The sequence below is a fragment of the Pleurodeles waltl genome, chromosome 8 (assembly GCF_031143425.1).
Source record: "Pleurodeles waltl isolate 20211129_DDA chromosome 8, aPleWal1.hap1.20221129, whole genome shotgun sequence".
In the NCBI taxonomy this organism is placed as follows: Eukaryota; Metazoa; Chordata; class Amphibia; order Caudata; family Salamandridae; genus Pleurodeles; species Pleurodeles waltl.
Window position 1 is genome coordinate 602,030,540 of NC_090447.1, and position 16,422 is coordinate 602,046,961.

The 16,422-nt window shown below is 48.4% G+C and overlaps 1 protein-coding gene across 2 annotated transcripts in view; it reads left to right on the forward strand.

The window, feature by feature from the left end:
- Window positions 1-16,422, forward strand: part of GRTP1 (growth hormone regulated TBC protein 1) — a 626,114-nt gene that overhangs the window by 69,894 nt on the left and 539,798 nt on the right. For both annotated transcript variants that reach the window (XM_069204672.1, XM_069204671.1), the window contains exon 2: window positions 8,801-8,952. In XM_069204672.1, coding sequence (XP_069060773.1) covers window positions 8,946-8,952 — 7 coding nt within the window. In that variant the 5' untranslated portion in view covers window positions 8,801-8,945. The remainder of the gene's footprint in view (window positions 1-8,800; window positions 8,953-16,422) is intronic.

The window sequence follows — 16,422 nt, forward strand, 5'->3', positions numbered from 1 at the left end:
TTCTGTCAGTGAGGGGGGTGCAGTAGACTTCCAACCCTTCGTAATCAGTCTTTTATAGAGGGCTAGGGACAGGTCAAGAAAACGACCCCCAACCCTGCTCCATTTGGCGCCGGCTCTAAGGCCCAATAGGCATATGTCAGGGGTTGGCCGGAGCTCCGTCTTGAACAGCTCCGTGAGGGTCGCCATCATCGCGCTCCAACCCCTCTGGAGTGTCGTGCATCCCCACATCATATGATCAAAGTCGGGCTCACCGTCTCCACATCTGGGGCATGTCCTAGGCACCCCCCCATATATGCGGTGCAGCCTTTGAGGGGTGAGGTATGTTCTGTGTAGATAATTGTATTGGATGTATCTCAGCCTCGTGTCGCGTGAGATCACCCTAGGATAAGCTAGTGCTCTGTTCCACTCTGACTCGGACATATCCCGCCCAATTGTCTTCACCCATTTTTCTCTTAGGGATTGCAGGGGGTCTACAGCTGCCTCTATTTGGGCTCGGTATATTTTTGCAATCAAGTGAGGTTCCTCTCCTGCTGTCATCAAGAGGTGCAACACCCCGTGGGCAGCGGGTTCTGCGTTGATCGTGTCCCAATGCTCCTTCAGGGTGTGCACCAGCCTCCAGAAGAGTAAGAATTGTCCTTGTGGCACTCCCCCACCTGCTACATCCGCAAAGCTCCTCAGCACCCCCTCCCTGAATAGCCCCCCCACTGTCACTATCCCTGCTCTCGTCCATGGTCCCAATCCCAGTCCCCCTCGCTCTCCCGCACCCGTGTCCAGAGCGACGGCCGCCAGTGGCAAAGCGGGAGAGTAAGGCGGCCCTACCCCAGACCTCCTCTCACACTTTTTCCAGCATTTCATCGCCACATTGTACATTATGTTGTCTCTAATGGGGGCAATCTTCCTGCCCGCCATATTTGCTGCTATCCGAGCTGTGTCAATTTCACCGTGTGCGGTAGCCAGGTCAAGCCGTCCCCTACCCGCCAGCCAGCCGGCCACCCATTGTAACTGGGATGCCAGGTAATAAGCCTCAAAGTCCGGGGCGCCCAGACCCCCCAACCGTGTCGGTCTGCAGATGGTCGAGAGCGCCGTTCTTCTGCGGCCCTCATCCCATATCAGTTCTCTGAGCAGGGCGTTCAATTCTCGGAACCATGCAGAGGGGACCTGTAGTGGTAAGTTAGCAAAGTAGTAGAGGAGGCGTGGAAGCATGACCATTTTTGAGAGCGCCACTCTGGCCATGATTGTTAGTTTTAATGATCTCCAAAACCCCACCGAGGAGCGCAGGGATCTGAGTGTCCTACCAAGATTACCGTCCCTAAGGTCGCTCAATTCGTGAAATATTTGTATGCCCAGGTATTTAAATGTCCGCGGGGCCCAATTTACGTCAGTTGGACACGCATCAGGGCGCACGCCGTCTGGCATCACCGGGAACACATATGTTTTCCTCCGATTAAGTCGGAGTCCAGATAGGCCCCGAAGTCTTCCAATATCCCCAGTGCCCACGTGAGTCAACTTGACCCGTCCCTCAGGTAGATAAGTATATCATCTGCATACAGAGAAACTATATGCTCAGTCGGACCCCAAACGATTCCCTTACCCATGCCTTTACACCGCAGCTGCGATGCCAGGGGCTCAATTGCCAGGGCAAACAATAGTGGGGATAAGGGGCAGCCCTGCCTAGTTCCCCTGTATACTGGGTATGCACTGGAGATCGTCCTTCCGGTTTTTACTCTTGCTAGTGGGGATGAGTACAGCAAGTCCACCCATTTCACCCACTCCTCCCCCAGCCCCATTTTAAGCATCACAGTCCTTAAATAGTCCCACCTGATTGAGTCGAAGGCCTTCTCGAAGTCCACCGCGAGTAAGGCCCCCTCTGACGGCCTCAGGTCCCTGGGCATGTGCAAAATCGTGAAAACCCGTCTCAGGTTCAGGGAGGTACTACGGCCGGGGACAAAGCCGTTCTGGTCCGCGTGCACTAACTTGGTCATAAGGGGGAGTAACCGAGCCGCCATTATCTTGCTAAGAATTTTGAAGTCACTGTTTAACATTGATAGGGGCCTAAAGTCCGTCACCGAAGCTTCTCTGTCTTTTGTCTTGGGGAGCGGCACCACTAGAGCCTCCCGCATTGTGCGCGGTAGCTCTCCGTGTTGCAGTGCCTCCGCATACATCCCTGTCAATTGGGGAGCCAGCAGCGCTTTGTATTTTTTATAAAAATCCATGGGGAGACCGTCTGTTCCTGGGGTCTTTCCAGGTGCTAACTGCGCTATTGCTTCGTTTACTTCATCCACCGATACTGGTCCCCCCAGGCTGTCTCTCTCCTCTACACTCAGTGTTGGTAGTGGAGTTTGCTGTAAGTACCTATCAAAAGACTCCGTCTGCAGTTCGCTGGGTTTCCCGTACAACTGCGTATAGTACTCCCTGAATGCGTCATTTATGGGGCCCGGCCTGAGCCTGCGGGATCCCTCCCCATCTATCACACATGTGATAGGCTCACCCTGCCCCCCCGGGCGGACCAGCCATGCCAGCAGTCTCCCCGATCTGCCCTCTTCTGCCTGCAGGGATGCTAAATATTTTTGCCTATCGTGGCACCGGAGCTGCTCTTCAATGCAAGAGTGCTCTCTGCGGGCGCGGTTATATTCTTAATTCTCCTGAGCTGTCTTACCCTGTCCTAGCTCCCCCTCGTGCATGTCCTTCTCCAGGGCATTCAGTTCCTTTTCAAGTGTGCGCCTCACCCCCACCGACTGCCCCAAACAGAAGCCCCTCGTCACCACTTTGAGTGCCTCCCATTCCAAGGCCCTGGAGGGGGTGGACCCATTATTCGTCTCGATATATTCTGCCAGGTGGCCACGTAGGGCCTCTCTGTACGCCTGGTCCTCAAGTGCTGAGGGAGAGAGTCTCCATGACGGTATGGGGGGTCTATCCTCCGGCACCCTCATCGTTATTAGTAAGGGATTATGGTCAGACAAGGTGCGGGCTAAGTATTCCGAGCGTGTCATACTATTTATCAGGCCTGCCGTACAGACCACTCTGTCAATTCTTGTGTGCACTCGGTGGAGACCCGAGTAATATGAGTAATCTCTGGCAGTTGGGTGATGCATTCGCCAGACGTCCAACAACCCCCACGTGTCCAGCCATTCGCTCAACCTTTTGGCTGTTTTAATTGTCGCAGCCCCCTGTAGAGGCGGGGTGGACCTGTCCATATTAGTGTCTAGCACTGCGTTAAAATCCCCCCCTACTAATAGTTCTCCGGCACTTTGGCGTGTGAGGTGTCTCGATAGACTCGACATGAAGGGAACCTGGTCTTGGTTGGGGGCATAAATGCAGCTTAAGACTATCGGTATACCCTGTAGCCTCCCTTCTAATATCACGAATCTTCCCTCACGGTCTATGTTGGAAGAGGACACTGTGAAGGGGACCCCCGCTCTGATCCATACTAATGCACCTCTGGCGTAGGCTGAGTATTCCGACGCAAACACCTGCCCCCTCCACCTGCGTCTTAGCTTCTCTCCCTCTCCAGGCGCCAAGTGAGTTTCCTGCAGTAATGCCACCTGTACCCCCCTCCTCTTTAAATAAGAGAGTATTTTGTGCCTTTTAGCTGGTGTGCCCATCCCCCTAACGTTCCAGGTCAATAAATTGTAATCAGCCATTTCATGATAACAGTCTGGTGACAATGCCCCCGCTTCTCCCAAGCCTCTGAGTTATTTTCCCACGTTTTCATGTCTTTGCCATGATCTAATTTCGCCACCCACTGTGCCATATTAACTTGTAACTGTGTATCCCAACTCCCGATCCCCAGGGCACCTCTTAACCTGTGGGCTGCCCAGAAAACTATGCAACCGTGCAACTTGTTCAATCTCTTATCAGCAGTTCTCGCCATTCTATTGAATAGGTGAGGTTCTGGTCCGGGGGGGTGGCCAAGTCCAGAGGGGCCGCTATTTCACATGACATGCCCTGTCTCCGGTACCTTCCGCAGGCCCAGGCTAGCCAAGTTCGTCAGACGTTTGTGGGGTCACCTTCGGGGCTCGGGCCGAATGCTCCAGGTCTCCCGCAGAGGACACCAACGTGTCGTCCGTTTCATTCCCAGAACCTTCCTGGGGGGATGCCTCACCACCCATGCGTGCCACTGCTTCCAGTGCTTCCTTCCTGCCTTTCTCTTTCTGTGTTTGCGTGGGTGCCAGTCGTCTACGATCTCTGGACTTTCTTCCCTTCAGTGCTCGGCGAGCCCTGCCCACAGTCGGGCCCTCTCCTGCGGAACCTCCCGCTTGGGAGCTGTGTGACTCCAGCCATTCCCATGCCTCCTCAGGGGATTGGAGGAATGTTGTTTTCCCTTCTAGCATCACTCTTAATCTGGCTGGGTAGAGTAGCGAGTACTGGATTCCTTCTTCCCTTAGGGCTCTCTTGACTGTCAGAAACGAAGATCGCTTATTTTGTACCTCCAGGGTGAAGTCCGGGAATAATGTCACCTCCCCATTTACGACTTTAAATGGGCCCGATTCCCTGGCCCTCTGCAGGAGAGTGTCCCTGTCTCTGTAATGTAAGAGTTTAGCTATCACAGCCCGGGGAGGCCTCCCCGGAGCAAGGGGTCTCGCCGGTACCCGGTGCGCCCGCTCCAGCGTGTAGAAAGGGGTCAGGCGCCCGGGCGCCACTGTCGTACTAAACCACTTCTCCAGAAATTCAACAATGTTCGCCCCCTCTGCCCCCTCCGGGAGGCCCACCACGCGCACGTTGTTCCTTCTGTTCCTCCCCTCCGCATCTTCAGCTCTCTTTTCGAGGCGCGTCACTCTGTCAACCAGGGAGGTCACTTCAGCCGCCAGGTCTTTCTGCTTTGGTGCAATGTCCGCCAGTACGGTTTCTGTCTCTTTGACTCTGTCTGCCAGTTTGTGGTGGTCCGCTCTCAGTAGGCACACCTCAACCGCTACCTGGCTGATCTCCCGTTGCAACGTTGTTTTGGTATCCTCAATCGCCCCGAGTATTTTATCTAAAGTATCCTGGACTTTGACCTGCGTGTGGCCCTGTAGGTCCGGTTCCCCGCTCTCAGCCAGAGCCACAGTGTCCATGTTTCTGTTCTTGTGGCGGCTCTTGGGGGGCATCAGATCAGCAACAGGCCTCGCCCCGGAGGCCCTCAGCAATGGCCCCAGCGGTTTCTGTAGTTCCAGTCCGGGACGTCACTCCCCGTTCACCATAGGCCTCACCCTTGTTCCCGGTTGGTACTCAACGGGATCCCACTACCCCATCAGGACCCACTTTTTCCCAGGCCGTGGCGCCAGGGGCTCCATGCTGGCACTCTCTGTTTAGGCGCTAGCCTCTTCAACTCCAGGCCCTTTAGCCCGTCATAGGCTCACAACTGTTGCTCTTCTTCGTGGGTCCGAATTGCCTCCCGCTTGCCTCCCACGTTGCACCAATTACACTTCTGTGCTCGGTCCTGCTCTTTTAGAGGGTCTCCAGCACTCCAATGCGCCCGGGGGAGTCCGCAGTTCAATCTACTGGGCAATCCACCCTCCGCTCACCCCCAGGGCGCGATCCGCCACTCACCAGTTCCGTCAGTTGATCCTTTTGCCTCGCTGGCTTGATCCTGTCAGCTGGATCCTCCCGCCCCGGATATCAGGTCAGCACCCTGGGGTCCCGGGTCGACGCTGTCCAGGGCCACCCAGCTCTGGCACCCAACTCGAGTGGACCATCTGACCCGCAACAATCTCACCAGTGTTTGCTGGGGTTCACCCGGGCCCGTTGTCCTCTGTTCATTCCGCTTCTTCGGTGTGTGCCAGGGCCCAGAGCCCCGCCTCAAGTCAAGCGGCCTCACCGTTTGCCCCCGGGTCAGGCCGTCACCTCGGAATCTCCCTGCTCCGTCACTCATTCATTCATGGCCTCGCTCCGTCCCCAATCCTTTCTAGGGCCTCGCCCGTGCTCAATAATATCGCCTCTCCGCCGCCCAACAGAGCGCGTCTTCAGTTGGGCCACCGTGCCCCAATCGGCCTCACCGCCACAGCAGGGAGGCTCCGCCGGCGTCCCCCGCTATCTTCGGGCCTCCGAGCCGCCTCGGCCCGCAGCCCAGCGGCGCATCCTCGATCTCGGGCCCGCCCTCTTGCTCTCCCGGGGCCGTCCGCCTCCGGGGGCGCCGCCTCGTCGCACCCCGACTGGGCGCGACCATACCTGGGCTCCCAGGCCCCCCTCCGACACCTCCGCTGCCGCTGGGGAGCTCGCCCGGCGTCCCCCGCCACTCTGAGCCGCCCGCCCTCGCGCCGCTTCAGATTGTGGCTCCACGCGAGGCCGCGGCTTCAGCTGCGCGCTCAGGCCTCCGGCTTCCAATTTCTCCGACAGGCCGATTCCGGCACTCTCCGGGGTCGCCGCAGGAGCCCACCCACTCTCGGTCCCCTCCGTCGGCTTCACCCCACAGCCTGGACCTCGATCGGCCCGGGGAAGGCGCGCTTCCGATCCCCTACTCGCCGGCCCCTCCGGAGCGAGAAATTCAGGCGTGCGCCATCTCCAGGTCCTTGGCCACACCCCCCACCTAGCCTTCAGTAAATGAAGGTTAGACATATAGGTGACATGAGTTACTTAAGTTCAGTGAAAATGGCTGTGATATAGTGTGTGCACTATTTCATGCAGGCTGCAGTGGCAGTCCTGTGAAAGGGTTTGTCTGAGCTCCTTATGGGTGGCAAAAGAAATGCTGCAGCCCATAATGATCTCCTGGAACCACAATGCCCTGGGTACCTAGGTACCATATACTAGGGACTTATAAGGAGGGTCCAGTGTGCCAATTGGAATTGGTAAATGAAGTTTCTAAACTATAGTGACTAATTTGGAAGCAGAGAGAGCATGAGCGCTGAAGTTCTGGTTAGCAGAATTTCAGTGACACAGTTAGGCACTACTGGCAACACACATTAGCCCACAAACTATGAGCACTCGGGTCCTGACCAGCAGGATCCCAGTGAGACAGACAAAACACACAGACAAATGGGGTTTTAACTATGAGCACTGGGGTCCTGGCTAGCAGGATCCCAGTGAGACAGAAAAAACACACTGACAAACAAAGAGTCCAAAAGTGGGGGTAACCAGGCGAAAAGGAGGCTATTTCCTCACACCATCACGCAATTTCACACAAAATGGTAATGCAGTTGGCACATATACTACCTTTGATTAGTATGCTCTGCAGAGAAGCCAAAAAATAGATAAGCACATAGTTTAACACATTTATGACACAGTAACAGGCACATTGGAAAAACTCATGCTGCCTTCAGAGTTCTCAAATGGTGCCCCACCATGAGGACCTGAGACACATAGTACACAGTATCCTCATACATGGACAATGGTTGACATAAAACATTACTGAAACGCCCATTCCGGAAATAAAAACAAATGCTTTTTATAGAATGAAGGATGACGTAAAGCACGACTTTTGGTAACCCATGAGGAAGACCAGCCCACAACTATCCACTATGCAGAAGTCATATTTGGATTCAAACAATTCTGAAACACATCATTTGGGAAAGGCAAAAACATTTTAGAATGGAGGATGATGTAAAGCATAAACTGTTGGAGCCCATCAAGCACCCCCCAAAAACCTGACCACTGTAGGCAACTCAGTTCACAGTATCCAGTAAGCAGGCATCACTTAGCTTAAAATAGGACTGAAGCATGACATCCAGAGAAAGCTAAAATGTTTATGGAATGTAGGATGATGTAAAGCATGAAATGTGGAACCCCGTCATGACTATCCACCAACAACCTGACCACTAAGTTTATCCTAGTGCACAGCACCTGCGGTACATGGGCTATATGTGGCATGAAATAGTAGTGCAGAACGCTATTTATGACAATGATTCACTGTACTTTTCTGGAATTAAAGAAAAGACCCCACCTATCTTCAAGAAATGTGGTGCTTTTATTTACTTGTTTGAATTGGTAGGTGCAAGGTAATGTTCACTTGAACTTCCCCATCCACCTCCACCTAACCACAGATAAAATGCCTGGTTCTGGTTGAAGCGCCATGAAATCTCATCCCTCTTGGGGTTTCTTAGCTTTCCATCAATACCTCCCTTTTTGCGCAGTTCCTTGCAAGTGCGTAGAACGGGGATGTTCAATTTTAGGACAGTCGCGCACCCCCTGAGCCGGAGAGGGAAGGCCTCCACTTCTAATCCGGGTGGAGGGATGACGGGGGGGGCACGAGAGCAGCACACAACAGCTGCTGCTCCAGTGCCAGGTGGTTTGACGTGACCTCCCTCAATAGTACCCAAGCTGGGAGCGATATTGAGGGGAGGTCACTTCAGTAGCACCCAAGGAGTTAATTAAGCTCTGGGATCTATCTTTCCCTTCAGCAGGCATTGTAATGTCTGAAGTCAACTGTTATATATTATTACAGCTGCTACGTCATTTCTTTATTACAGGCAACTGGGGCCGTCACAAGTCGCATATAATAAGGAAATTAGACACTGGCATTTATACAGAATTTGCAGGTTGACATGTAATATCTTAATATATACTTTGATATTTAAACGGCATCAGGGATTTGGTCAGATGATGATGAGCCACAAAGCTGTATTGTTTGTAAATTTCACTCGTACCCAAATTGGCATTATTTGGTTACACACCATGTTGCTTGTGAAAAACAACATATTTTTCTGCTGTTTGTTGAAAAGAAAAGCTGTTATTTACAGTAATTTGGCTTTTTACTGAATAATTTTAGATTGTGAAAATGTGTACAACTAAGGTTTGTGTTATGTTGTTGCACCTATATTTTTCCTTCAGTTGAAAGAAATTATGTCTTTGCATGACTTACTTTTTCCTCCCCTTCCTTTTCATTCTCCAGAATTGACTCCTATGGATTTGAAAGGCCGGACAGCTTTGATTATGCAGGCTACGAGGAATTTCTTTCCAGATACCTTGTGGTACTCACCAGGAGAGCAATTAAGTGGTCAAAGCTTTTACAAGGGAACAGCGGGGTAGAAAAAAGTATGCGAGGTAAGTTGGCACATTGAAATTTACATTCAGGTATTCTAATTAATTAAAGCCAGTGCTTGACTATGGTAAAATATAATGCACCTTTTATAAGCACCCTAGGTGACTGCGAGTGACGGATGATCTGTTGGGCCAACATTAAACACCCAATTCAAAATGTCGCCACTTTTGCTAATTTATTTTTCATGCGTTATGGGTGTGACTTAACCATGGTACCCCAAACTTTCTAAAACTCTTTACTCTGCCCCTTTATGACTTCTTTCTTTTTCCTTAGATCACCCGACATCTATTGAATCCATGCTCGCCACCATACCTCCCCTAACTCCACCTCAGTTTTAGTATATGCACAAAATTATTTTATTTTCATGGCTCAAAACGTCTATATAAGCATTGGAAAATTGCCTTGGAAAATCCTGTTGGTTCGGTAGGGGAACTTTTTAAGTGACAGGCCTTGATTGTGATCATCTTTATGATAATCTTAAACCCATAACCAACTGAGATAATGCATCCTTTGTACGCTGGATGAAAACTCCTGTGTTCACGTGGGCAGTGCCCTGTTAAGCTCCAGCCATAAAGCTATGCTATAACGTCCCCTGGAACGCTGGTTCCAAAAATCACTAGCAAACTTGTAAATAGTGTGTTAGAATGCTGATGGTTCTGAGGATGCAGGACAGTTTTGTCCCGCACTTCATTTTTTATTCTATTAAGCTGTGTGGTGCCTAAAATTTGTCTACGGAAATGTCAATCCAGGAGCCCTCTGATCTGATTGGAGAAGCCCAAGAGCTGACTCTGGTTACAAGTTTGAAAAACCATGTAAATCCATCAGACTTTGGGTTCAGCGAAGAGACCCTTTCTTAGTCCTCAACTTTCCCTTTTCTGTCACTTCTGTCCATGTATCTCTGTTGTCTGGACAGGATTTGGCTAAGCCATTGTTTTTACCTGGAGAACAATTGGGCCTGAAATGGACCTGCCTCTCCAAGCCATCTTGAATTCCTTCCTAGTGACTAACTCAGGACCATATGAATTTAGGAAGGCAGAAGTTCTTTCCGTGCTTAAAAAAGCCTGGATTAGATCATAATGCTGCAGTGAACTTTAGGTCGATATCCCTTACTACGGCTTCAGCGGAGCTGTTAGAAAATCATGTGACAATACATCTGGCTCAGTATATGGAGTAGAAGTGCCGAACAATCCTGCTTCTTTGAACGATCTGCATATAGCATCCAATGTCAATAGTGTTAGCACTTTGGTTCTTTGTGATCTGTTGCCAATATTTGACACTTTAGATTGTTATCCAGTTGACGAGACTGTCTCCAACAGTCTGCAAGACCCACCCTCTTTTCCAAAGTCAGCACGCTAGCTTGCACTATACTTCAGGACTCCCCCCACCCCGTACCTGTATTTAATGTTTACTTGGCTCCCTTTTAAATATCAAGGTCTGCAATCTTACACTTTTACAGATGGTACTTGGATTAATAGGAGAACTTGAGATCATGGGCTCATCCCAGTTGCTCTCCAAGCCTGCGTATGTGCGTGAGAAGCTGGATGAGCAACAGTTGGTTGGCATTGACCTTTGAGAAGTCTTAATTGTTGGTGGCACTGTGACGCTCTGATCAAATGCATTCTGGGATAGTGAAATACATCAGCATCCCATTTCAGTTTCAGTAATAAAGCACGTTGGTTTCAAGAATGACAACCTCTTTCCTTGGACTCGCAATTTCATGCAGTAGTCTCTGCTGCGCTTTTTTTCCCAGAAAGTTGGCGAGGACTGTGCCCTTTCTCTCCTGTGAGGTGCAATAACGCAGTCTTTGCCTTGCCTAAGGACTGGCAAAGGATATATTCACCACCCCGTTTTGCCCAAGGGAGGGCGGTGTTGTTAGACTATTACACATCCCCCAACCCCTAATAGTCCAATTGTGGATTGAAGTGGGATTTGTCTTACATCTCGGTCACCATGCTCAATGGGCTTTGTATACACCATAGCACCTAAATGACCCAAGGGTAAGCTGGGTACTCAAAAAAAACAATACACAAAAAAACAGGGCCCTCCCAGCTTTCCCAGTACCGCCACACAACAATTTGAGGGGATGAATGCCAGCACCACTGCCTTACCTAAGGGAGGGGGTACTACGTAGATAACCGAACCCCTTCATGGCAGTACAGGGCTATATTATACAAGTTACCGGTTATGTATGTTTTATATTATTTGTTTATTTTGGGGTAGTTAACTTTATAAAATGTGTTTTGAACCTTGAACATGTTTATTTAAAAATAATGAAGGACATGAGCAATAGTTTTGACTGTCTACATTGAGGAAACCAGAGTAACTTACTTAGGTAAGTGTTTAGAAATTAGGATAAAACACCCTTTGCTTTGGTAAACAAGCACTATCAAAACTAATGGGTTTCTCCTTTTGGCTGCCAGTGGTGGCACCCATCAAATAAATATAGTTGTGTAGTGCATGAGCTGCGTCTTAAAGATACAGTGAGTCTTCGCTCTGCATCGGCGGGATAGGAGTCAGCTGAGATCATGTTAGCAAGGATCTAACTGCTTCCATCGGTCCTACAAGTGAGACAATTACCAGCTCAGCAATCAAAATGTTTTGGACGCTTAGTTTTCTGACAATAGTAAGTGTAATATTTTAGAGATGTTAGGAACCGAGCCGGAGTCTACTGTCCTCTCAAATTATTTAAATGAGGGAGCTGAAACAGACGAAAAATAAGTAACTTGCCCAGGGTCAAATATTTTGGTCTGAGAAGGAGGGTTTAAAGCTGTGCTTTCTTCATTCAACAGCTAGCAATTCACATGCTAAACAAAGTCTGGGAGAAGCAGTGAAGTAGGAGGATCTATTCTGCATGCAGTCCGATTTATAATCTAAGTGGACATTATAAAGATAACGATGTAGGCACAGAAAATATAGTATTAAGTGGTGAAACTAATATTTTAGCTTAAGAGGACCATGCTGTGAGTTAGAGACTGAATCTTATTTATGCATATTATACACAGAGAAGATATGCGTTTTTGGTTTGCCTAAACCGATGACATACTAATGATGTTGGGCCCTGGAGACCTCAGATAAATTACTTTTGGTACCTCCTGCCTCTTCACAACAAGTACTGGCAATGCCAATAGGTCTGTCTTTAAAGGAATGTTTATGGTAGGATGACCATTACAAGTAGATAGCATGGGAATGGCTGTGTGTTTTAGTGGAAGCAAAGGACTGTAGAATATTATTGATGTAGGTTAAAAGATAAAGTGACAGGTGCGCTATCAAACAAGACTTAAAAATCCATGAAGATTAATGACTGCCCCCTCCTGTCTTTGCTGGTGCTTGAGGAAAAATTCCATAAATTATCTAGTTATCAACAACACTTTAATAGCATTACAATATGTGGGTCCCTGGAAGTTCAAGCTTAGGCACCTGAATAAATAAACACAATGGTCACAGCTGTATGGTGGCAAGTACTTTTGTTTCAGAGGCACACAACTTCTGCCCAATCAAAACATGTCCACCTAGATTCCAATATGTAGATGGAGCCAAAGCCCCTCGATTGGTAATTCTAACATAATTGTCTGGTGACAACTGCTCTTTCAAGCCAGACCATAAAAGCTGAGGGTAAATGTTGAGTCAAGTTAACTGGTCTAAGATCAGATTGACCCAATACAGGCTCCATGTGTGATGGGGGTCAGATTAAAGGCCCCTGTGCTGCAAAGAATGACACTGAGCACATGACAGAGAGATGTGTTCACCAGGCAGTGAGGGGCACGCTGTTACCACTGCACTGTCAGTGCTGCTGTTATCTAATAGGAAGATATAAAGAGTTGACAACAGATCAAAACTGCCACACAGCAAAAACCAATTTACTGTGAAAGAAAAAAAGGAAGCGAAAACTAAACCTTTTTGATAAGTTTGTTTTAGTTAAGCCAAAAGTAAGATACAGCACAGATCCACCATACCCCGTCAGGTGCACTTGTCCATTGGCAACTACCATATTCACCTTTCTTTTATGGAAGTGAACTATATAGTTTCTGCATTTAAAATAACTAACCTTCTTCTGGGCTATTCTGCCAGCCTATTTTTATGCATCACTTCCTGTGACAGTCTGGTTGCTTCCTAGAATTGTAACTAACATGTGTTACTATTACAACTCAAGGCTATGAATTGTTGTCGATTTTTGTAGCTTGAAAGTCTAAGGGCCTGATTTGGAGTTTGGGGGAGGGGCTACTCCGTCACAAACATGACAGATATCCTGTCTGCCTTATTTCCATAGACTATAATGGAATTGTAGTAAGATGGGTGGGTGGGATATCCGTCACGTTTGTAATGGAATAACCACCTCAGCCAAACTATAAATCATGTCTTAAGTCAGTCTGATGGGATTCAAACCCAACGGTTCCACAAAGGTTACCTATGTTCTCATGTTTAAAATTGAGGCCACATGTAAAAGAACTGTCCTGATTATGTTTAGAAGATGCTCTAATTTGATGGCGCACCATTCAGTGCAGCAGATGTGGTAACTCGCTCAGCATTCTAGGTGAACATGTTGAAAGGTGTCCCGAGGCGTGGAATTTTAAGAATCCTTAAACTTCCCCCTGTATTGTAACAACAGACGTCTGAATCATAAGCCCTGAAAATATTGGAGATCTAGAACAGGTTTTATTGTAGTTTCCGCTCTCTGTGTACTGTCAAGGCTTATGAACAGAAAATAGGGAGCCCTTTGTAACTGCCCAGTGCTGCTTGGGTTTTAGTTTGTCTAGTTTGTCTGTGGCAGTCCCCTCCAATAGAGTATCTCATAACAAGAAGTAGCGCTGCAGGTAAACGTTATCGGAGTCCATCTCTGCCACTGAATTTGGAGAAACCTCCACAGCACTGCCATCACAGAGGCCAGGCTCCTGAAACACATCTCCGAACAACAGCATTAGCAAGCTTTGGCAGTCAACAGGTCTTGGCCTAAAGGCCTGTTGACTTTGCTAATGTAAAGTATCTCAAAAGTGAGTGGGGAAGAGGTGAAGCAATGCAGAGGTTTGGGAGAAGGACACGGATGAGATGATGCAATTCTTAGATCAGAAGGGGCACATAATCACTCAAAAAAGAGAAATCACTGTGAATGAAGGTTGGGGAGGAACAGAAGCACAGGGGCAAGACAGCAATGTGGAGCGGGGGTTCTCAGACGCACGTTGTACTGCAGAGTGACAGAGTGCAGTGGGAGGTGATAAGGGAGGCATACAAGGGAGTTTGCTGGAGTGTTTCCAGAAAAAGAAAAAAAGAGTTCTGGAAAGCTAAGCACTCGTGGTAGAATAGGAGCCATTCAGTAAAGTGGTAAAGAGGCTAGGCTCCATTGGAGGGAAAAATACATGGGGGACTAAAACAGATAAAGCCATAGAATAGAAAGCAAGCAAATGTGAGTGACAAAGCATAAAGTCAGTGGTAAGCAGTGAGCGGAATGCATTTCTAGATCAGCTTGCAGCATGTGCCCAGTGTGTCTTTGCAGCCAGATAACTGCTCTGTCCAGTAGTCTGTGACATAAAAACATATTCTATCTGGAAAAGGTAGACATTTTTCCAGTTATTCTCTTCATGTTGCAGTGAACAATGTGCAATGATTAGAATTACAATGTTTAGGTTTTGTTTACCTTTCATGATTGAATTATTGATAAAACAATGGTCAGGTCCAGTGGACTCATGTGATTCTGTGGCTATTGCATTTACCTCGCAATTACTGCTTTATCACACTTTCCATATGTGTATCTGCGTAATGTAGGTTTCAACTGCAAATGTTGTGTCTATCTCAAAAGGACCAAATTGATACTACCGGAGAATGTGATGCATTATGCTACATTATTGGCTTTTTCTGGCTGTGTAATTAGATAATGCTACTGCATGATTTGCAGCTGTCATTAATTGATACAACACATACCTGTGAAATATTTCTTGTATTTCATGGGTCCCTGTAAAATACAGGTTTTATACCAGTGCATATTGTGCAATCAAAATCACCCAAAAGCATGTATGTGTGTGTTGTGTTTGTGATATCTGTGTGTGATGGGTCGCCCCGACCCGACCCACACAATTCCATTGCTTGTGCTGACTCTGCCACAAATGACCTGGAGACGAAAGGAGACTCCGACGCTTTGGTTGGTTGGTTACCGCAATCGCGGGAATGGCCGCAGGTTAAAAGTGGAGTTTCGCTTATGTCAGGGTGTGTCAGGAGCTGGAGCCGAAACAGCCTGGAACCGGTAGTAACGGAGGAGCGGAAGGAGTGGAAGGAGCAAGAGGACGAGGAACCCGGTAACACGGAGACCGCTGGCCGGACGAGTGTGATTGCGGGGCAATCTGGAGCAGAGGGACCGCAGCGGGGAACGGAGGACCGCTGGCCCCGGGGAGTCTACTCTTGAGCCGCCACGCTTCAGGAGAAGCGTGGCCTTCCCAAGTACAGAGACGCGAACAGGGAAAAGAGCGGGGAAGGGAGGCGGGAGGTGGAGAAGAGTGGGGAAGGGAGGGGAGAAAAGGAAAACGGGCACTTTGGGGACGGGAGGGGGAGCACTGATTTGGAAGTGTATAGTAACAGGAACGGAGTAAGAAAGCATCACTAAGCTCAGATATATAGAGGAAAGACAAAAGAGAGACAGAAAAGAAGGCACCAAGAAGATAGAGCTTACGCAGGAATGAGAAAAAAGGAATGAAGACAGCGGAAAAGGCCCTTTGAGTTATTATCAAAACAACTAAGAGAGAGAGAGAGAGACGGAAAAACACATACAAGAGAAAAGAAGACCTACTCAGGACGCAAAAGAGGGATAAGGCAGGAAAAAAGCAGTTCAGTAGAACCAGAAGAGAGAAAAGCAAGGGAAAGAGATAAAGGAGTCAAGAAGACAACCGGGACAGGGACAAGGAAGGAGAGGGAGAGAGAAGGGAGAGAGAAGAGAGAGTAAGCCTAAAACCTCTTCCCCACTTACCGTACCTATTCTCTTTTGTTTTTTTCCACGCTCCCCGCGAGGTACTGGAAGAAAGAAGAGAAGAAGACGAGCTAAGAAGTCAACCAAGACCATAACCTCACAACCTACCTATTCTCAACAACTTGTTCTCTAATACTTACCATTTATACTGTCTCAAGAACAATAAAAGACAGTTCTCTGAAACCAAAACACTGACGTCTCGAGTCATAAATCGGCCATCCTCGTACACTGTGTATATATGCATTTATGAGTAAGAGGTGTAAATATAAATGCACTTATGAGAAAGAAGTATGTATACACTCTGGTGAAATTCATGAATCTGAAATCCGTTTTGTGAGATGTTTTTTTTAGATAGGTTATAAAAAGTCATATCTGCTAGAAACCTCTGACCGCAGATTCATCATCCTTTGAATACTACCACAGACATCACATTTCATCCAGAAAAACTTAAGCAGTATCCCTGCCTGCTGCCAGGTGGTGCCATACTGCTCCACATGACGTAGCTGCTCTGGAAGTGATGCAA